The sequence below is a fragment of the Danio rerio genome, chromosome 8 (assembly GCF_049306965.1).
Source record: "Danio rerio strain Tuebingen ecotype United States chromosome 8, GRCz12tu, whole genome shotgun sequence".
Classification (NCBI taxonomy): Eukaryota; Metazoa; Chordata; class Actinopteri; order Cypriniformes; family Danionidae; genus Danio; species Danio rerio.
Window position 1 is genome coordinate 45,378,040 of NC_133183.1, and position 23,781 is coordinate 45,401,820.

The 23,781-nt window shown below is 35.5% G+C and overlaps 2 protein-coding genes across 3 annotated transcripts; one reads left to right on the plus strand and one right to left on the minus strand.

Annotated features, from left to right (window-relative positions):
- Nucleotides 1–1,439: 1,439 nt before the first annotated feature.
- LOC101885966 (C2 calcium-dependent domain-containing protein 4C) lies at nucleotides 1,440–7,786 on the plus strand. Its single transcript, XM_005162476.6, has 2 exons — nucleotides 1,440–1,506; nucleotides 2,441–7,786. The coding sequence occupies exon 2, from the start codon at nucleotides 2,491–2,493 to the stop codon at nucleotides 3,661–3,663; it is 1,173 nt and encodes a 390-aa protein (XP_005162533.1). The 5' UTR covers nucleotides 1,440–1,506; nucleotides 2,441–2,490; the 3' UTR covers nucleotides 3,664–7,786.
- A 12,076-nt stretch (nucleotides 7,787–19,862) lies between these two features.
- Nucleotides 19,863–23,165, minus strand: foxb2 (forkhead box B2). Of its 2 annotated transcripts, XM_021478336.3 has the most exons (3): nucleotides 22,095–23,165; nucleotides 21,922–21,969; nucleotides 19,863–21,789 (listed from the first exon to the last, which is right to left on the minus strand). In XM_021478336.3, exon 3 carries the CDS (start codon nucleotides 21,737–21,739, stop codon nucleotides 20,783–20,785), a length of 957 nt encoding a protein of 318 aa, XP_021334011.1. In that variant the 5' UTR covers nucleotides 21,740–21,789; nucleotides 21,922–21,969; nucleotides 22,095–23,165; the 3' UTR covers nucleotides 19,863–20,782. The 2 variants fall into 2 exon arrangements, with proteins under 2 accessions (XP_021334011.1, XP_005162532.1); XM_005162475.6 differs by lacking the exon at nucleotides 21,922–21,969 and having other exon boundaries at nucleotides 22,095–22,283.
- Between the last annotated feature and the right edge of the window lie 616 nt (nucleotides 23,166–23,781).

Consider the following 23,781-nt stretch of genomic DNA (forward strand, 5'->3'; position numbering starts at 1 on the left):
CCTCGTGACGGCTCTTCCCTGGCAAATACCTCTGAGGAAGTACTTCTTCTCTGGAACAGGCACCCGCGCCCAGATCTCTGGAACCTCACATGTGGTCCATAGATTTAGTGCGGAGGACTTAGGTGACCTAGTGGTTCGGTGCCACTCAGACTAGAGCACCTTCTACAAGGCATGCCTACACCCTAAAGTGGAGTCTATTTGCTGTGTGGTGTGCTTCTCTCCAAGAAGGACCCCGGACATGCCAGATCAATGTGATGCTATCCTCCTTCAGCTGGCTGGAGGTAAAGCTGTCCCCTCCGCGGGGATGACAGCGCTGGGAAAGCATTGCCTCATCATCCAGTTCCCAGAGGTGCGAGATGCTGGATGATTAAAAATAAATCCTTTCCCCCTCCTATGCCCTCTTGGATATCTCTCTGTAGGTGAGGTCTGCTCGATTGACTAAAATTCGAAGACTCTATCTACAGTAGGTAGACAGTTCTGCTGGTTGCATTAGCATCGGTCAAGAGTGTTGAGTATCTGGAAGCATTTTCCGTTAGCGAAGTCTGCCAGAAATTTGGGCCAGCCCATGTTTTTTTAAGACTCTGGCCCATCCAGGTGCCTGAGGTTCCTATTGTGCTTTTTTCAGACCACATAGTAAACCTGCAAGCGATGGCCATGGAGAAGAATACATTAAATAACTATATAATTTATGTGTAACTATATAGAATATAATTGTAAAAAAATGTATTATTGGCCATGTCAATAAAAAATTGACATGCACTGAATTCTAGACATGCGCTATAGGTGAATCGGGTAAGCTAAAATTGACTGTAGTGTGTGAAAGTGCATGTGTGTTTCCCAGTAATGGGTTGCAGCTGAAAGGGCCTCCGCTGCGTAAAACATATGCTGGATAAGTTGGTCGTTCAATCCGCTATGGCGACCCCAGATTAATAAAGAGACTAAACCAAAAATGAATGAATGAATGAATGAATGAATGAATGAATGAATGAATGAATGAATGAATGAATGAATGAATGAATGAATGAACAAATTAAATAGTGCTTTAAGACAACAACTGCTCATGTTCATTTTGTACAGTGTAGTTCAGCTGTTGTTTGGGAACCCCACACCCCAGACTGTTTTCTGAGGAAAGTTTTCTCTTTGAAGTGACACAAGCAATGTCATTGTTGACCTTTAAATGTGAAAGGGAAAAAGATATATATATTTAATTATCCATAACCATCTGATCTGAGATCAGTGTGGCTATCTGGGATATAACTGTTCTAGGGAAGGGTATTGGGTGTGAGGCTTGTCTGAAACCAGTTGTGGCCAATTCAGATTAAAAAGAAATGTCAAGCTTCATACGGAATAGAGAGGTGGCCTTTAGAATAGAACATGTAGTGTGATTGGCTACTGTGTATAAAAAAATAAATAAATAGAAAAAGATAAACAGATAAACTGAACATTAAAACTTTCACATTCAGTTAAACATAGACGCATAACTCTACCACAGATCATCCAAAACAGGTAAGGACAAAATTCATTATTATTTATAGACATCTTTGACTTCAAGTGAGCAATATTGTAAAGACATCAAATAAATGAACAGAGAGAAACAGATGATGGCAGTATTTTTAAGTGGTTAATAATGTTTAGTAAAGTGTTTTCTGTTTTAATATGTTTTAATATGTGATGGATAAAACTGTGATGGAATTGTGTTTAGATATTTAAAGATTAAATTTATTTTTAATCACTAAAATTGCAATAATCCTAATTGTATTTTAATTAGTGTAATGCATCCCTGTTGAATAAAAGTATTAATTAAACAAACAACAACAGCAATGTAGAAAAGTGTATGAATAACAATTGTGGCTTGTTTATATACAAGATTTTATCTTCATATAAAAACGACAACAGTAAATGATTATACTACTGTGGATCACAAAATAAAACATTGTATGGGTCAAAATTGTACATTTTTATTTTATGCCTAAAAGTCATTAGAATATTAGGTAAAGATCATGTTGCAGAAAGATATTTTGTAAATATATTCCATAAATATAAAACTCTTTTTTGAATAGTCATATGCATCACTAAGAACTTAATTTGAACAATTTTAAAGGCAATTTTCTCTATATTTAGATTCTTCAAAACCATCAGATTCCAGATTTTTAATTAGTTATATCTCAGGCAAATATTGTCCTATCCAAACAAAAATCCTGGAAAGCTTATTTATTCAGCTTTCATATGCACATTTCATTTTCCAAAACTGTTTGTGGTCCAGGGTACCATATATGAATTGTATTATATTTGATTCTTTAAAATATATAAAGAGTGTTGTAAAAAATTGTGAATTATTTAAATAAATAACGCTCATTCATAGCAAAAAAGGAGCAAAGTGTGGAATGTTGGACATTAAAAAGCAGAAATAGGTGAGTTTATGGAATTTCTTTCACACTAGCAGGAAGAGAACATATCGTCAAGTGCGTAGGCTGATTATCATCATTCAAAATGTGGATCCTTCAGAAAGTGCAAGAAGGAGCGCAAAATCTTCCATTGCAGATCAATCATCTCATCAGCAGCAATAAAGAGGAGCTTTCAGCCAGATTACAGACCAACATTCTCAATAAAATGCACAGTAATGTCCTCACACAGGATAAAATTCCAGATTTTTTCCTGCCACCCAAGTTGGCCAAGCGCTGCTACATGGTAGACACAGAAAAAATCTCACAGTGTTTGAATGAAGAAAAAAAAGTTGTCAACACACCAAAAACACTATTGCCAAGACCTGATACTACCCTGCCACTGAAAGCAAGTATGAACAGATCAACAACGGCTTTGAACAAATTCAAACCCCTTCCATATTCAATGACATGCTTTGAGTCTGGTTTGTTTGAGAGTCCAAACACACGTCGAAAAGAATCATTGTTCCATTCTGCGCTGACCAGTTACAAAGTAGAGAGAATGACCGTCAAATCAAATAAACATTCTTCTAGTGAAGTGATGATGGCCAACACTAAGAGTGACACATCCTCTGCAGACTCCTCCCCTTATTCAACAACAACACCACCACTCAGAAGAAAGGATTTCACAGATGAATACACATTTTCTGAAGATACACTTCAGAAAGATCTCAATGCTTCAATGAATGAGAAAAAGAAAGTTCACTCCGCTCCAGACAAAAAGCTTATTTCAAAGGTCTTTCAGCATGCCAAAGTTCTTCAAACATCCCATTGCAGCAAACTAGCCCCACCAGTCCAGTTCCCACTGGACATGCTGCACTGCCAAGAACGCTTCCACCAGGAGCATGTGCTTCCTCTTCCTCAGCGAGGCAAAGTGCGCATCTCTGCCTTCAAGTGCAGTTCAGCTGGAAGCTCTACAACAATTCGCATTCGTGTTGTATCAGTGGAAGACTTGCGAGATCCTGGAGACCTTCGACCACTGACCTGCAGCTTGACCCTGACCATAATCCCTGGCAAGCTACAGCAACAAAACAGTGCCATCATCAGGAACTGCCGTAACCCTGTGTTCAATGAAGATTTCTTCTTCCAAGAGCCAGAGGAGCATGGCAGTCTGAAAGATTTTGCCCTCAGACTGAAGGTCTTGGACAAGGCCTCAGGACTGGGCAGAGGAATGGTGCTAGGTATTGTCATCAAACCTCTCTATCAACTAGTGCCACTGTAAAAAGACATTAGGTACGTCCCAAATTGCATACTTATGCACTATTCCAGTGGTTCCCAACCTTTTTTGCCTGAGACCTCCTTTTCCCCTGGAAAATATTGTAAGCGCCCCCTCCACATTTAACAATATTATCGCTCATATAAGTTTGCAGTAACGATGACAAAAAATGTTGTTTTCAAACAAACAGTATGTTTATTACTATATCTATACATGTTTATGCACAAATAATTGCCTACAGTAAAATATAAAAGCAAAACATTAGTAGGCCATTTATAACTGAATATTGCAAGCATTTTAAATTGGCCCTATTTGGAATTCAATAACAAAAATATCAGTATTTACACACATGTATGAGGTAAAAAAATAATACAGGTTACTACAATTTATATTTGCATGTTATTTGTTTTCCTCAATCAATTAACATTAATATAAGGATTATAACATTAATATAAGATATTAAGGTCTTTTTGTGGAGAATGAATTACAAATGTGTCCATTTTTGGTCACTAAGGGCAGTAATCCTCAACCTTTTTATCACCACGGACCATAGTGCATTCACCTGATTTTTTGACAAATGGGTTGCAAATCCATTCCCTGGCAGTTCGTGGGTTATTCGTTTGGGCCTTTACCCCTTAGCAAAGAAACTTTCCAAAGTCATCTGTTTCTTAATTATTTTGCTGCTTGTGGGTTAAATTAATAAAAGACTTTTCAAAATAAAAAAATCATTTAGACTCAAATAATAAATAAAACGGAAATAATTAATGATTTCTTGTGCAGCCTGGAACCAATTGGCCCGGTGGTTGAGGACGACTGAGCTTGGGGTAAAATGAAATAAGGCAACGGCTGCGTCCGAAACCGCCTACTACTCAGTAGGTACTGCATTTGAATTTAAACGTACTAGTCTGCCGTTAGAAAAGTACGTTCTATACAGTATGAATGTGAAAAGTATAAATGGAATTCGGACGTACTATATCCGCCATTTTGTCATGGTCACGTGACCTACCTGCGTCAGTTGCGTCGCCTCACTTCCATTCATGAATTCTCTCACGGGGCATTATGGGATAGCACAGCGTGCATGGGATGCGCACTTCAGAATCAGAAGTAGTAAGTCATCCGGGTACTTCTTGCCTACTGATTTTCGAATTCTATGAATTCGGACATACTACTCGGCTCGCATACTGATTTGAACATACTATATAGTATGAAAGTATGCGGTTTCGGATGCAGCCAACATGAAAATTCTCCTAATTAACCAATGCTTAGAAATTTGTACAAATTTGACGCGACCCCTCACAGAGCTCACTGAGGCCCCCTTGTGGGCTGGGACCTTACTGTTGGGAACAACTGCACTATTCTATGTCATTTTGTAGTATAAATAGTGTAAGTTTTTCATTCACACTGAAAACTCTAAAAATAATAAGTGCACTTTAAATATTCAGATGGTACGCTTATTTAATTGTTAAAATTAAGTTTGGAATTTTGGACACTTAACACACTCAACAGTCGCAGCTTTGCTCATGTAGCAAAAGGGGTGGAGCTTTCAGGTACTGATGTGGGATTACTTTATTTTGGATTGTGAAAGCAAAATTCTCCTACGAGAGTGATTATACTGCCTCCCGATGGTGAATGTGGTTATACTTATGAGAGGTTTTATTTAAAGGGTCACGAAACACCAAAACACATTTTTTTGAGCTGTTGACAGTCGTATATGTGTCCCACACTGCTAAAAATACTATTAGGACACCTATATTTCACTAAAAAGTGTAAATTGGTTGTTTTTGCGTTATTTCAAGCAAATTCGTACTTCCGGTTTGAAACAAATTTTTGAAGCTGCGTCACGGTCATGACATAATAGCGTTGTATTCCAGCGTGCAGACTGGGCGTCTGTGCCAGAGTGTGTCTTATTACATACAGTGTGATGCAATAATGCATGAGTAAGGCTTAGTTCAAACCGCTCTATTGTGCAACTTCATTAATATTCATTACTGTCACAGTATTTAGACGACAGACACACCACGTTGTATTGGCAAAACAAGCGTGAAATGTTGCTTTAATAGTTTGCTGCAGTTAAGTTTTGTTTTCATTTTTTCTCTGTGAGAGCTCATCTGGAGTCACGTGTGGATTAACAGTGTACGCGACGCTCGACAACAATAACTTACGTGTCTAAGGAGGATTATTGTTTACCTGAGAGCTGTTCTCATGTTCTCATGTGAGCAGTTCAAATGTATGTTATCGACGCCTAATCTCTCGCTATACACTTTACTATTAGGGTGTTTAAACCTTTGAATCAAAATTTGAAGCAGTCACGTGGGTATAGGTGAAAATGAAGCTTCGGACGTCACTGATCACGTGATGATGGCAAAACGAATCAAGCTCCGGTACACAATTAGAGCAAAACAAAGGAATAATAGCATAGCCTACATGCAAAGTCATGATAATTATATACCCAAATAGGAATAAAAGAGACGATTTGCACGAAACTGCAGCGCATTAAACACACGCGTCTTTAATTTACCACTAAACACCGAGTAGACGCGCACCTCAATTTAAAGTACAGATAGCGTGACCGTCTCTTTCTGAACCGCAGATGGCGTGACCGCAGTTGCAAACGCTGAGATCCGGATTCGCTTGTAGTCTCCTCTTAATAAAGACGTGGCTCTAGTTGCTGGTGATTGTCCTGTCTCTACAGATTTGGTAAGTGAGCTACCAGTGCCCAAACTTTAACCTTGTGTAGGGTTTTCACCGCATTTAGTGACCGGAAAAACACACGCTGCTTTCTGATGCTACCTGCAGTGTGCATCTAAGTTTCCGGGAAATACGGAGGGTTTTTTTCTCTCATTCGCCGTGCGGTATCAAACATTGCATGAAAAATACACGCTTAGATCAGTTCCTCGAATCAAATATCTCATTTGTCGCAAGGGGCATGAATGAATTCCCTGAATGAAAGAGCCAAACTGCAGTTAATGTCCACCATTTAATAATTTGGCAAATAATTCGACTACAGATGTCCATGTAGGTTAAACACCATCCCTTTCTCCTGTGTGTGTGTGTGTGTGTGTGTGTGTGTGTATGTGTGTGTGTGTGTGTGTGTGTGTGTGTGTGTGTGTGTGTGTGTGTGTGTGTGTGTGTATTTTGACTCTGAAACTCGCGCGTGCCCAAATAGACACTCCCACACCATCCCACTTTAGTTCCTCCGACACTCCCCCCTAAACAGAGCTGGACACACCCACTTTTCTGACTTTTTCCAAAGTAGAGGTGTAAAAACACCCTGCTGAAACCAGGGGGTTTCATGGCCCTTTAATAGTTTGGTCATTTGGTTCACTAATTCGGCAATCGTCAAAGTCATCTGGGAAACGGTTTGATTTTGAAATGGAAAACATTCGTATTCCATTTGGGATGACACTACATACATATACTATGTTGTTGAGTGTGTAAGTGCATAAATACATAGTGCATAGTGTGCCATTTGGGACACAGCTACTGTGTCTTATGGGAAAAAAAACATAATGTGTTCCAGATTCCTTTTCTTAAACTATTGACTATGATAAAGCTGGTTGTAGCTTTAAGTTAGAATTTTTGAGCAATAAAGGATCATAATTACATGATTAAAAAGTCTGGTTTATTGATCAGGCAAACATGTTACTTAAAATTGAATAAGGCTTAAATGTAGTCTATGGTGTTACAGAAGTAAAGGTGATGACTTAAATGCATAGTCAAAAAGAAATATAACCATTATTGATGCTTTGCTTTTCAAATGAACTAATAATTCATAGATGTTTATACACAATTATTAAATATATGTAATAAGTAAATAAGTGTTGCATTTAAAAGCCAGTGTTTTTGAATGAAGTATCTAATGTAGAGAACTATGTTAATATGCATGCTTTTTCAGACTTGGTCTTATGGTTTGTTTGTTTGTTTGTTTGTTTGTTTGTTTGTTTGTTTGTTTGTTTGTTTGTTTGTTTGTTTTTAAGTGTGGAACATTTACAGCAAAAGAAATTGTTAACTGCAAAAGTTTGCTAGTGTATTTTGGGCTAATTATTATTTTATCTTAGCTGTAATGACAAAAAAATTAATAAAAACAAATTTTGCATATTAAAATATCTAATCAATGTTGTGCTAAATCATAATGTTTTAATTTTTGGTTGTGTTTTATTCTCTTTAAAACAAGGGTTTTAAACTCAGTTTCTTGAGGGCCACAGCCCTGCACAGTTTAGTTCCAACCCAACTCCAACATTCTTACCAGTAGGTTTCAAACAAGCCTGAAAGACTCAATGGGATATATGCACACAGACTTTTAATTTCAATCAGCCAGCCCTTGGCCTTCCGGTCAATTGTCATCCAATACAAAATCGCTGTGTTTAAGATCAGATTTCTTAAAAAAACAGTGATCTTTACTTTTTTCTGCACCATGTCTTTAAAATATGGATATTTATTTTCCCCCAGTATTTTCAATGGAGTTTTTGCACAAGCAACTAATGATGGTGCTAGAGTTCACACAGATTTTTGTCACTTTTTACAACCAAATAGAAGCTTAAGTCTATTTATGGATTTATGGTTATAACATGGATGCTGAAAAAGAACCTTATAAAATTGAAAAAAAGGCACATAAAGCTCACACCAAAAAGCTCATCATTGGCTAAAAATCACTAACTGTGCATATAGCCCATTAGTTTGATCAGGTGTTTAATTAGGGTTGTAACTGTGCAAAGCTGCGGCCTTCACAGAATATTTTAAATCTAAAGTTAAACGTTACAGTTATTTTTCTGTTAGTTACCAAAGCACAATTTCTTTAAATGTAAATTAAATATTTATTTATTTATTTCATTTAGTTTATTATAGGCTAACAGTTAACTTTTAAGAGTCAGGTTTGATCTGGGCTTCTCTCTGTCTACACAAAACCACACTTTTTCTCTTCATGGTTTCGCTATTTGTCCACACTAAAGCACAGTGTTAGGTGACTGAAACCAAAACTTGAAAATTCAGGCCTGGGGTCCGTTCTTTGTACACGGATTACTCAATTAGCTGGATTAGGATATAACGATTTGACATGAAGCAGGATCTTTTAGTTCTTCAAAATTCATCTGAAACTTGTTGTCATAGCAGCAGTTCTGGTAGCTCAAACCTGCTTGGGAGCTGGTTCATTTCATATAAACAGGATTAGATTGGGTTATTTCAAGCAAAGATAATATTGAAAGTATGTACTGAATGCTGAGATATATATATATATATATATATATATATATATATATATATATATATATATATATATATATATATATATATATATATATATATATATAGTATAAACACATGGGAAAATAGTCAATTTAAAAAGTAAAAAAAATATAAAACTTATGCAATCTGAATTCCAAAATAAAAGTACAAAGACTGCCACCTGGTGGTTCAAAGTGAAAATGTATTGATATGAACTTTTTAGATAAAACGCGTACATACACAATATTCAATACACAATAATTTTTGCAGTCATGGACATGTTTTCACCGCTAATATGCTGATGATATGATGCTTAGCAAAAGTTGCAGACTCCTTTACTGATTTCAAAATGCTTTTTTGATGCAAAGTTTATTTTTATATAGATTTATACAGTTATCCTTACGTCGATTAAAAAAACTTGAGTAGGCCTAGCCTAATAAAAATCTCTAGTGTAAAAACTTGTCGTGGCAGATTTAGTTTTAACTGATGCTAATTTACAAACCTTTGAGTTAATTATTATTATTTGCAGAAGCCCACTACACTTTCCACTTTTTTTTCACCTAGCCCCTTTATTCATAACGGGTCGCCACAGCAAAATGAACCGACATCTTGCTCATCATAAGTTTTTCTTCCAGCTGCAAACCAATTCTGGGAAATATCCATACACACTCATTCACACATACACTATGATTCATTTAGTTTATTCAATTCACCTATACCACATGTCGTTTGGCTGTTTGGGTAACCAGAGCACCCGGGGGAAACCGAAGCACCTGGAGGAAACCCACGCTAACACCCTGACTGTTCAAGGGATAATATTGCTTGATGGTGAGAACATTATTGAGCATTTTTACATTTTGAGGGAACATTCCCTTTGTTTATAGCGAAGCAAACATATAGTTTAGAAAGTAACCCTTAACAGTGAATCATGAAACCAACCTGAGGGACGTGGCACTGAACAGCAGGTGTTCATCATCAGTGCTCAATCATCACTTAATTAATTCTTTCACTGTCTCATTAACTTTAATTCTGTCCCTGAGTAGCTTTAACTCAATTTAGAGAGGGACCAAATGTAGCCTACTCAGTTTAGTTCAGAATGTTGCTGTGTTTCCTGTGAGGGGTAGCTACAGAGTAGGTTTAGGTGTAGTGTGATAAAAAGTACAGTTTGAACAAAATAACAGCCATTATGCCTATGGAGAGTCTGTACCCACAAAATAGCAATGTGAGTGCATGGTAGGTCGCTCTAGATGTCCAAGTGTTTATTTTTTATTATTTATTTTATTTTTTTTCGCATTCCAGCGCTACCTATGTGTGTAATCACACTATTGAAGTGAGACAATGCCCTGCAGCTACTTATTTTATTATTTTTGCCAATAAACAAATATGTATTTCATGCATTTATGACTCTTGACTGTGATTTGAGACTTCTCCTGGACTAATGTTAGACCATGTTAGAATTAAACCATGTTAGAATTAAATGTTAGTGCTTATCTGCAAAAAAGTAGTCCACAAGTGACCCCTAGCGGTGACTGAATTTATTACAAATGTAACCCTTTCCCAGTTACAGGGTCAAAGAATTATGTCTACAGAAAACCTCAGCACACTTAAGATATAGTTCTGGGTGAGAGGTACATCAAAATAACTTTTTTAAAATTTCTGTTTACCAGTAAGCAATTAAAAAAAACATTTGTTTCCTCTGAACGGGAGTTTTTTTTTTTTTTTAGATTTATTAACTTTAAAACTGTTTTGAGTCGGCAGATGTGCAGTGGTGAAAAGAGTGCTAAAAATCCAACTCCAGTAAAAGTGGATTTGTGTATGGTCTGGGGGGTCCAATCCCAATTTCGCTATACAAAAGTGTAGTGACAAATAAAGGCTTGATTGATTGATTGATTGATTGAAGTACCTTATACAGTATATTAGTAAATTACAATTCCTGAGAAAAACTACTCAGTTGCAGTACACTGACTGTTAGCCCTTACCAGGCTTTTTTACAGAAGAATACTGGCAACACTGTTGCCAGTTACTCACTGTAAATGTTTGGTTACAGTAAGTAACTGCCAACACAGTTTGATTCAGAATTTAATCTGGGCTAGTTGAAAATTTTAGATGTGACCAGTCATTAAAAAGGTTTGAGTTCATTTTTTTACAGTCTATACAAAATGGAATTTGAAGCTAAAAAAAAATGTTAAGAAATAAAAATGAAGGCATAGTAATAAATACACATGGAGATAAATGAATTATTAAAGAAGTACAAAATATGAATAAATAAGAGATAAGTTACAAAAGTAAAGAAAATATAAACAAAAAGAAATAAAAAAAATGCAAGGTAAAGAAATACCAGCTAGTAAAGTAACATTATAAGAATATTAGAAAAAATTTAAGGAAAGTGAAGCACAAGCTAAAGATTTAAAAACTGGATCATTTAAGAACAGTATATAAATCAAAGTACATATGATAAAAACTGCAATGGTTTTTAAATTGCAAAGAGGAGAAAATAGATCAGACCTATAGGCCAAATCAAGTTCAATGTCCAGTGGGCAAATTAAAAACAAAAGTGTAATTACCTAATCTTGTTTCAAATCACACTCCTGTCAATTTGATAGAAAGAAAAGTATCAAGTAACTTGTAAATTTAAATGTGTAATGTTGAACTGATACATGTTGAACATAGAAATATAAAAAAAAAAAACATTTTTAAAAGTCTATTAAAGAATTATTAAAGAAGGAAGTGTCAAATTCCAAAATGAAAGATTATCAGTACATACTTAAATGCAGACAAAATGGCATCTCTTTGGTGTGAGGCGACAATGCTAACCACTGAGCCATTGTGGACCATGTTAATTTTTTAATACTAAAAACAGGTTTCCTTCCCAAATTTTGCCAACCCACTTAAGCCATTTTTTACCAGCACAGTCAAAATCTAAACTGCAGGAAGACGTCCATATTCTGAAATCATCAAAAAGTAAACAAATATAAATTAAAGTAAAAGTATTACAATTTAAAAAAAAATGTTGTAAGTTGGTTAAGTTATAAGGTGCGGCTCATTACACCGTCACAGCCCCTGATTAATAAAAAGACTAAGCCTCAAAGAAAAAAAGGAATGAATGTATATATATATATCCACTTTAAAATTGTATTTTTATGGATTATATATGTATTTTTAAAGTGGATTTATTTAAATGAAATGTTTCATTTGCACAAATTTAACTATTTAAAGGTCAGATATTTAAAAATATACATAATCATTTACCTAATATATATTCATTAGTCAACTCTTTTTTTAAGTATAAAATTTCAGCTAAACACATTTACAACACATTTAATCCATATTAGTTAACATAAATAAACTAAAACATATAAATAAAGTTAACATTCAAGATACTAGTATTCAGCCTGTAGAGCAATTTAAAGACTTAATAGGTTATTAATATGTTAAAGAAAACTTTAAAAAGCCAATGGACAACAGTGGTTTTGTCATGTTTTGATCTAACCCTTGCAGATCACTGGAAAACATTCACTAATACCCAACATACACGTGTCCCACTAAACTGGCACCAAACACATCCAATCATGTACCTCAAACACACCACTTCCACATCACGCTTAATTAAACACAGCTGGAAGCTCATCATGCACTGATATTCTGGACCATATATATCACTCACACACTCATCTGTTGCTGAGTCTTTTTTTTCTGTTAGCATTACAAAGCATTTCCCTAGTCTAGTCTTGCCATGTTTTGACTATTGTCTTGTTTACTGTTCATGGTGTTTTCATCTTTATTGACCACTTTGCCTGAGACCACAACTACGCTTTTGAATTGCCCTGATGCTACTGTACTGTTTGCTTCTGCTTTGAATATTGCCTGCCTGACTCAGACTCAGCAACAACAGTAAAACATCTGTTTCAGCTTAGTCAAGGACACCCTTGAGGTTCACATCTGTATGTTTTTTTCTATGTATTTCAATAAATACTGTATCAGTTAACAAAGTTCTAGTAAAATGAAAAAAATTTTTTTTTTAAATGAAAATTCAGTCCAGCAAGTTCATTGATGCACAGCTTCATAAGTGCCAAACCAAGCAAGACAATGGCAAGGAACAAATTTCTTCAATTGATGAAGGTGAAGGAAAATAAAACCTGGAGAAAAAACAGTTCTCCTCTGGCTTAAACTTTTTGTGCAGAGCCGCAGTCTGCCAGACGCTTGAAAATGCAGGATATCTTTCATGGAGAAGCTGTAGGTCTAAGTAGGTCACTACTAAAGGGTGTTCAGGGTAGCCCATGAGATCAATGTGGAAACATGTCTGTCATGGGGTCTTTCACAAATCACTCTCACTCTCCACTCCTCTATGATCGCCATAGCATCTGCTAAGCAAGACCTCAGTTTATCAGATTTTAGTAATAAGATGTTTTTATTCATCCAATTTGTAATATCAGCTATAAAATGTGTTATTTTTATGAATTTGTGCAAATTATCAGGCTGAGAAGAGATATATGTAGAGTTGTGTATCCTCGGCATTAGTGGAAACTAATTTCATGTATTTTTAATGATAATTTCCTAGTGGTGGCATATATAGTATTAAACATTAAGGGACCATGGACTGAGCCTTGTGGTACCCCACATTGTACTTTGATTGGTATGAAGCCTTTTCATTAACTGATACAAATTGATAGCATTTAGATAGACAAGACCTGAACCAAGCCAATGAGTTCCAGTAATAGCAATGTTATTTTTAAACTTATTGAGGAGAATGTTATGATCAATGGTATCCAGTGCAGCATTGAGCTCCAATAACAACATCGAACAGATCAGCAACTTCTGAAAACTATGGTTTTAATAATTTGGTCGGTATAGGTTTTAACATAGTGTTGATTTGGAGGAATTTATTAGTTTGGACAGTTCTTCCTCCTACTACTGAGAAAGTGTAAAGCTTATCCATTAACAATATACAGTGCTTTAATTGGGACAATGCTGTAGGAGGCAGATTGATGGTGCTTATTTTATGGTAAAACTTTAGATTACAACCCACAAAGTACTGCATAAGTACAGTTAAATAACAGCATATGTTTCTACAAGATATTGAACACACAAAACAAATATATATATATATATATATATATATATATATATATATATATATATATATATATATATATATATATATATATATATATACATATTATATATTACACATATTACAATGTACTTCTCTTTAAATATTGTATACAAATAAAGAATGTATGCAAAGGAACAAACTGTTGTGATTGGGTAGACTGTAAAAAGATTCTGTAAAAACTATGGAAAAATACTGGCAGCTATGGTGAAAAATTCTGTAAAAACATTTTACATTGTATTTTGTTTTTACAAAAAAAAAAATGTATTCATAAAGCTGCTTTGACACAATCTACAGCGCTATAGAAATAAATTACTGAATTGAAAATAAATTGCCAACTACTTGATGAAAAACTGCCAAATTAAAAAAAGCAAAAAATGTAGAATATGTTAAGAATTAAGCCTATCAATTAAAAACAAGGTGGGCAGCTGTTTTAGTGCTATTCTTTCTTAGGTTAAGGTCACCATCGGGCTATTGCATCTAAGACATAGATGACTTCTTCCTTCAGTAGATCAGAAAAGTTTAATGACTATGGACCGTGGTGATTGATATCAAATTATAAATCAAAAGTTACAATCTCACTTGGAGAGTAAAAAACGTGCTACCCACGACACCACCACTTCACCCACCTAAAGCTTTTTATTTAAGTAAATTATGCTTTTTAAGTTTTCACTTTAACTTTAACTAAGTTGCTGCTTGCCACTTGTCTCTATACTTCAAGTTGTCTGAAAACCAGGATTGCCAGGCTCCAGTCCTGGAGGGCCAACCCCCTGTCTAATGTGGGTTTGATCTCAAATAAACTCCAGATCAAACCTATTTAAGTCATTCAGGCTTGCCTACAGGTAAGTGTATTGAGTAAGTGTTAGATGAAAACTCTGATGGCTTTGGCCCTCCAAGGAATTGAGATTGACACCATTTTGTAGACATTTCAAGTCTCACTTGAATGCTAATGCTACAGTAGACTACACATCTGGATTTACCTTCAGATCTATGTGATCACACAGATGATGTTTACTGATGATAGAGGGTGACAGAATCATTTAGCTGTGTTTTTGTAAGAACTACTAGTGCAAAACTACTAGGGCATCAATTAGCAAAACATGTTTATAATGAAGCTATTGAAATGGCCTGCATCAATCCACATCAATCAAATCAATTCCACTTTTACGCAGCCATTTAATTCACATCTTTGGATGGAAACATAGTAACTGTTAAATGTTTAGTATGTCATCATGCATTGACACTAACCATATTACGTCATCCTGGATCGTTACACAACTGATTAACATGTTTTATTTTATTATTTAAGTGAAGTGCAATATATTTACACAGAGTGTAAAATAGCAACTATATTCTATTAACACTCAGTGTAAATGGCATATACTTTTAACACTGAGTGTAAATAGCATCTGTTGCTTAGTGCAAATAGCCACTGCCATTCAAAGAAAAATACTAACACACTGCAAACAGTCAAAGAAGATGTTTTGGGACAAAAGACTAATTACAAAAGACTTTACATGAATCTTGCTTACACCATGTTGGGCCTTCTTTTAACTTCACAATTACATAAATTGTTCATGGTATAGATTCAATTAGGTGCTGGATGCTTTCCTTAGAGAGTTTGGTTCAAATCAATTTACAGCATCACATGGTTGCTAAAAAACTGTTTAAAACCAGTTTGAGATTATTTGAAGTTCAGTGTGGTCAAAATGCTCAGGTGCTTAATGTCAGCATTTGGTGTAAAAGCTTTCTTCAAATGAGATATGTTGTTAAAAAGATAATTATACATATTATTATTATTATTTAACTTAACTCACCATAAGACATATAAGCTAAGACCCTGTAAGAAAAAATGTAAGACCCTGAGTAGAGCCCTGGTCTCCTCAACTCTTTTTAGGACATCTGAAAATGATAAAATACTTAAAATTGTTTTCAAAAAGTCCCAAAAACTGATTTTAATTCTTCAAAAATCATGAAGGTAATAAGAGAAAGCAGTTCAGCACCAGACAATCTGCTATATTGAGGACCATTAACACAGGACTTGGCTGCATCTAACAATCCTTGTTAAAAGGACAACCTCCAACCATTTCAATTAGCCCAGAGGGCAAACTGAATGTGGGTGTTTGAATCACAGAGAAAGAGAGAGAATTAGTGATCAGATCTACAACACTGGTGACCTTTTTTTTATCTTTTGTTAATACATAGCAGATTAGCATTTTATTATGAGATAGTGACTTATGGCTCGAGGTGTGTTGAAGGTGAAAAGCAGAAAGAACATGCCAAGCAATGAACCAAAAAAAAAAAAATACAAATCTTTGAGCTTTCACTATAACTGAGAACAGCCACAAGGGAATCAAAAATAAAAGGCAAGGCAAGTTTGTTTGCGTTTATATGTGTTTTCAGTCTTGATTTTAATGTGCCTAATGTTGGAGCACATCTGATCATTTCTGGAAGCTGATTCCACCAGTGAGGGGCGTAATAGCTGAAGGCGGATTTACCCACTCTTGGAATTTCTAGTTTATTTGATCCTAAATATCTGAGAGATCTGTTACATTTGTATTCAGCAGTGGTGGAAAGAGTACTGAAAAATCATACTCAAGTAAAAGTACAATTACTTGCCTAAAAATGTAGTGCAAATACTTTAAACGTATCTGTTGAAAATATTACTCAAAGTATGAGTAAAGAGTAGATCTTTCAAAAGTACTCGAGAGTAGTGAGTAGTGTGTATTACGCTTTAAAAAAACTTTACTTGTAATTTGTGGAAGTGTGTAAATGTAAAATTGGACTCGCAGGACTGATTTTTCTAATCCCCATAGACAAGAAAAAAAAAAGTAGTGACTGCAGGTTGAAGGAAAGTAGGGGAGTAAAAGTACCGATACTGCACAAAAAGAAAAATGCAAATATGGGGAAAAAGTACACATTTTTAAAACTACTTAGTAATTTACAATTCCTGAAAAAAATACTTAATTACAGTTGTTTTAGTATATTTATTTAATTAGTTACTTTACACAACTGGTATTCAGTGAGCATATCTGTAATGTATTGAGGTCCTAGGCCATTTAGTGGTTTATAGACAAATAATAATACTTTAAAATCTAATGTGAATGTCACTGGGAGCCAGTGCAAAGACCTGAGGACAGGTGCGATGTGCTTTGATTTTCTGGTTCTGGACAGAATCCTGGCAGCAGGGTTCTGGATGAGCTGCAACTGTCTGTCTTTTTAGAAAGGCCAGTGAAGAGTCAATTACAGTAATCCACCCTGTTGCCGATGAAAGCATGAACATGTTTCTCAAAGTCTTCACTGGGAAAAAAGCATCTAATTCTTGCAATGTTTTTGATAGCATGCTAATTTAATTACTGCTTTGGCATGACCACTGAAATTCATATCTGACTCCAGAATCACACCAAGTTTCTTGGCCTTATTTTTTGTTGTTTGACCCTCAGAGCCAAGGTAAACATTTTCTTTGAGAACCTCATCTCTGTTCCTAAACGCAATGTCTTCACTTTTCTCTTTGTTTAGTTTTGACACATCCAGCTGTTAATTTCATCAATGCATAGGCAGAGGATGTCAAAAAAAAAACTATATATAAAATAAAAGAAATTATACTATATAAAATCGTAGACGAACACACATACACAAAAAATTATATTATAACATTTATAAATAATTATGCAATAATACTAATTTTCTGTGGTGTTGCTGAGACGAGTAGATTCATGAATAAAAAGGTTCATTACAAAGGCAAAGTCTTTGCAGTCATTAAGACATGAATGTGTCACCTCAACCCTGTTGCACAGTAATTAACAATAATACCTCATATTAAATTCTGGCCCTTTACAATCCGCAAACCAGCAACTTCACAATGACCTCATTCCTATTCATTATAGTTTTCCAGATAATCCATATTAAAAGACTCAAGGACTGAAAAAAATCATCACACACTGAAATATTATAGCATAATCATAATTTCAGTAAATGGTTACATAGTTGCTTTAAATGAGATGATTTCTTGCACAAAGTGTATTTTTTTTATATCAAAAACTTACTTAAAAATGTCACATTTTGTTTGAAATGTTTAGTGTCGCTGCTTATGACATGACAAATCTTATGTCCTTGAAGATGTCAAGAAATTGAAAGAAATGAATCCAGAGAGTTATGAAAAGAACAAGTGCAAGAAAGATTACATTGACTAGATTTGATGTGGGTGTAGTCTTTATATGAGCCAGCCACTTGTGCATCTTATTTGTTCAGAGAGCAGGTTCGGTTCACTCCTGGTGTGCACATATCAAGATGTATAAAAGAACCTTTGCCATGCTAAACAGTGACACTCTAAATGGCCTCCCAACTGGCAGCTTTTGTGTTGTGAAGAGGACCAGCTTGTCAGCTTCAAAGGTAAAATTTATGTCAAGAAGAGCAGCACAAAACAACTTTATGAAACGGCTGCTTTTGAAGTAATGTGGCCTTCTCCTTCTGGTGATTTATGTGTAACACGGCATCTCAGACAAACACTCACACAAACACACACACACACACACACACAGAGAGAAAGAGAGAGAGAGAGAGAGAGAGAGAGATCAAGCAAGCAAATAAGGATTCTAATATATAATCATTTATAATCTGGCAAATAAAATGTGTTGATTTTATTCATTCATTCATTCATTCATTTTCTTGTCGGCTTAGTCCCTTTATTAATCTGGGGTCGCCACAGCGGAATGAACCGTCAACTTATCCAGCAAGTTTTTACGCAGCGGATGCCCTTCCAGCCGCAACCCATCTCTGGGAAACATCCACACACACACACACACATTCACACAGACACACACACTACGGACAATTTAGCCTACCCAATTCACCAGTACCGCATGTCTTTGGACTGTGGGGGAAACCGGAGAACCTGGAGGAAACCCACGCGAAGGTAGGGAGAACATGCAAACTCCACACAGAAACGCCAACTGAGCCGAGGTTCAAACCAGCAACCCAGCGACCTTCTTGCTGTGAGGCGACAGCACTACCTACTGCGCCACTGCCTCGCCCGTGTTGATTTTAATGTGTTGATTTTTAAACTAACATTAAAATTAATCACTTAACTGACCCTATAGCCATCATGATTCTTTTAACTGTCTGTGCATCTATTTCAGCAAAACGTATAGAAAGAAAGAAAGAAAGAAAGAAAGAAAGAAAGAAAGAAAGAAAGAAAGAAAGAAAGAAAGTTAAATTTATTTAGCAATTTGTTGTTACACAAGTTTTATGTAAAATGTTATATTTTATTTTGTTTACTTGTTTGTTTACTTTTTCATTTCAAACAAATCTGCATTAAATGCACTTTAAAATTCCTAGCTTTCTTAAATGTTTCAAGTTAATGTTTGATACTTGAAATAAAAGACTTAATTTTAATAGTTAATAATGGATGACCACAACTTAAAAAATAAAAATAAATGTAGATAGAAAAGAGATACCTCTCTATCACCACTAATTATGGAGCTCCTGAATAACCCCTGCCACATTAGAAAGTTACATAAAATACCAATACCTGGAAATTAATTGGTTGTCAAACATGTGAATAGCAACATAAATAAATAAATAAATAAATAAATAAATACTACTACTACAACTACTAATAGTAATAAATATAATAAACCAGGATTTAGCAACTGATTAGGCAAATGCTCCTCAGCTGGACAGCATCATGTTTTCTGTAGTTTGACTAACAGACTTGGATTTCATTTCTATACGTTGGAGTAACATTTGTTTTAATGTTAAAAAAGTGAGGATGTGAAGCTATTTTATGCTGTTATGCTTGAGTATTGTGAAAAAATCTGATACATAGAGACATAAATTATTTACAAAGTGAAACATACTGTAATATTGTACTTTCCTTTCCTTTTCTTGAAAACTGAATTAGCTTTAAAAAGAATTGAAGGCACATATACAACACACACAAGCACACGACTGATTTGATTAATCTGTTCTTATTTAACACAAACACATGCACGCGCTGAAACATGCGGTGACTAGACATGATTTTACTGTAAAAACATTTAATTTTCAGAAAATTATACAGTTATACTGCCCGAGTTGAAATTCATATCACTTTAAAATAGCATACTTAAGCCAAGGCAACTTTTATTTACTATAACTATCTGTTTGACTGCTTGACTTTCATTAAATGTTTTGATCATATATTGGTAAGTACCACAAGTGCAATTCAAATTATGTAAGTCATTATATTCTACACATATATACAAATACAGTTTACAATTTATTACAATAAATAACAACATTTTTAACATAAATGTATTTTCTATTTTACATACAATGATTTAGCAAAATTCACTTTGGGTTATTGGATATTTTTCTACATACACAGCAATCTTCTTTGTTGATTTAACTGTAGCGTAGTAGCGTGCAAATCATAGTTGTATGCAAACCCATCAGCTTTTGTTTCATTTTACACAGTTTGTGTAGTTATAATAACTTGTATAAGGCTTAATTAAATGTTAAAAAAGCTAAATCAGTTACTTATTTTCTCTTTTAAGTTTATACAGTCCTTTGTACAGTATACATTTTAAAGAAGTTAAAGCGTGTACACATACCTCATTAAACACGAAGCAGAAAACGGCAAACTTCAGACAAAATCTGCCCTCTGCATAATATAAAGAAGCCTAAAATACAAAGCCAAAAGTGCTTCTTTAGCAGTTTTTAAATGACATTACAGATCTTCAGGAAAAGGTTGGCATATTAAGTCCAAAGAGATCCAAAACGTGCTCTAAACACCCTTGTCGTGAGTCTTCAGCCTCAAGACTGCAAGTGAGCAGGATGAAGAGATGCACTTTTTTCCTCAATAAGAGCTGCTGCATCTCTTTCCATCATTGCTGCTGTTCTTGGGCACAACTGTGTAACTCCTGGTGTAATGGCAGTTAAGCTGGACACTGTGCCCAGGGTCGGTGTAGGTTTGATGGGCATGGGCACAGCAGGCAAGCTCTGGGTTCCAGGATGATGATGGTAAAGCCCCTTCACTGCCACACTGAATGGGGGATAGTCTGATGACACTGGCTCGGACAGCATGCCAACGTGTGGCCACACAGAATTGACCATACCACCCAGCTGAGGGGGCATCGGATAGCCCAGGTGATGCATGACCGATGCAATAGGTAAACCACTAGCCATCACTCCTTTATAGTCTCGGCCGATCAGACTCTCGATGGCAAACGGATGCTTAAAGCTGCCGGTCTGCCCACCACTGAGTGTGTAGCTCTGGAAGTGGGAAAGTCGGCCCATGGTGCCCAGGTATTCTGGATGTCCCACACCCAGCTTCCCCGAATGATGGTGGGACTGATGCAATGAGTGCTGAGTATGATGGTGAGAATGGTAGGAGTGTAGCAAGGGGCTACTCTTGCATGCCGAATGTTCTACTCGAAGGAGCTTAAAACGTTTGCGGCGGCGCAGGAAGCTGCCATTCTCAAACATGTCTCCACAGTCTGGATGCAGGGCCCAGAAGCTGCCCTTGCCTGGCTGGTCAGGGCGTCGAGGGATCTTAATGAAGCAGTCGTTGAAGGAAAGGTTGTGCCGGAGTGAGTTTTGCCAACGCTGAGTGTTCTCTCGGTAATATGGGAAACGATCCATGATAAATTTGTAGATGTCACTGAGAGGGAGCATCTTCTCAGAGCAGCTTTGGATGGCCATGGCAGTCAGAGAGATGTATGAATATGGAGGTTTCTGGTCACTGTAGGAGTTCTTCCCTGGCCGGGGCATGGCTTTTTAAATTCTCAGAGCAATCAATCAGAAGCAAGCCAGCATATTCTCTGTTTAAATAAATAAATAAAATAAAAATAATATGAACATTAAAATATATATATATATATATATTTTTTTTTTTTTTGCTTTCAATTATTATTTAGCACACTATAGCATTAGTTTATTTTAGACAACTTCACCTGTTTGTATTTTTACATCTGCTTTATATAACCGTATGGATACATTTCCTAAAGTAAAAAAAAAAAAAAAAAAAAAAAAGTTAAATAAAAATAATAATAATTATAAAAAAAATAAATATTAACACGAGTAAGACAAAACAATGTAAAACAGAACGAATCATTTACAAAGTTACCTCTCTTATGATACTCCTCAAGTGCCTGCGACACAGGTGTCCTCTCAGAACGCAAGAACTTCTCCTGCAGGGGATGCATGAACTTGGCTTAGACACACAGAGGATCCGCGACGCTTTTGTAAGAATGGCAGAGGTCCAGACCCCCAGCTAGTTGCGTTTTATTATGATGACACTGACTTTTGGACGAATAAGGGGTAAACAGGGGAGTGTCTAAATTCATATGCGTTTAGACCCATTCATCTCCACCAATCAGAGGCAAAGAGCTGCGCGCACACTAATGAGTCTGATAATGATAACACACATTGCAAGACTAATGCTATGCATGTTGGATTTCATGCGCTAGAAATAAAGAGCTGACATTATTTTAAACGTGTCGAATTCCAGAAAAAACTATATATACTTCATGTTTACGTTCACTGTATTGTGTTATTTTTATCTCTCTCTCACAAAAACTTGTCATGTAAGAGTAAAAGTAAATCAATTTGTACGACGAGACGGGCATTCCTGGTACAAGCCAAAGTATTTATCTAATTAAAATGGTTATATTATTATTTGGTAATCTGTTATGTACGCATATTTTATGCTGTTTATTGTACCAACATCTAAAATGAGTGAGTTTCAGTGTTACGCCACAGCTTATGAAGATAAATTGTACATGTATAGAATATTAAAATTATATGGTAAAATCTGCACTACAATATGAACAATTCTTTGTTGTTGTTCTGCGAGACTAATGACTGATATGAAAAATTAAAATATTTTACAGTGAAGTGGTTCATCTGTTCTCAATAGACTGTTTTAACATGAAAAGAATCATGAGAATACAAACGTGTAATTACATTAAATCTTTATTTTCCCTTTACTTCAGTATATCTAACAAATGCATATTATCTTATATGTTGTTTAATTATGCACACTATGTTATATATATTTTTTATTTAAGTAACATTTATGTTATTCTGAAATTTGATATAATAACATATCCATTTGACTGTTAAGTTTGTAGTCTTCCAAATGCCATCAAAGTTTATGCATGCGTTAATAATTTCTGTCCTTGCTCCCACGTAGTTTAGCCTGCAAACATATTGCAAACAAATTTATAGACTCTTTCACTATTCCATTCTTCTGAGTAATTTCCTTTTTTTTTTTTTTGTATTTTGTTTAATTTTAATTTCATTTTATTTTGTTGTGATAAGCTGATTCAAAAGCTGAAAGCGCACGTTTACAAGCACCAAGAGCGCGCCAGTTTTCATCAGGCCGAGAAAAAAAAGTTAACCTGTCAAGCGGTTTGCGCTTTACACGGATTTCACAAGGATAAACGCTTCCCCACAAAACCTGAGAACATTTACTCCAGTAAACAGAATAACAAAAGCGCCGCCGCTCTTGTGCGGCCAGGTGTCACGGCACTGTCCCACCAGGCGCCTTCTTCACTTGGGTTCCCGGCGGGTAGCGAATACATTACATTAATTAAGCCTTCTGTGATTTACCTTCCAGAGAGAGATGTCCAACACTATAATTAAAGGCGTAGTGGTTATATTAGAGATGAATATTCAAAACGGTGTCAATTAATTAGCCAACAGATCTTTCTCATTATGTTCCTGAAGAGCTCTAGTTTTCTCTAGTTTAAAGGGTCACTGGCGAGCGAGTCGCGTGCATATTTCACACGCGGCGACACTCAGCGTCATTA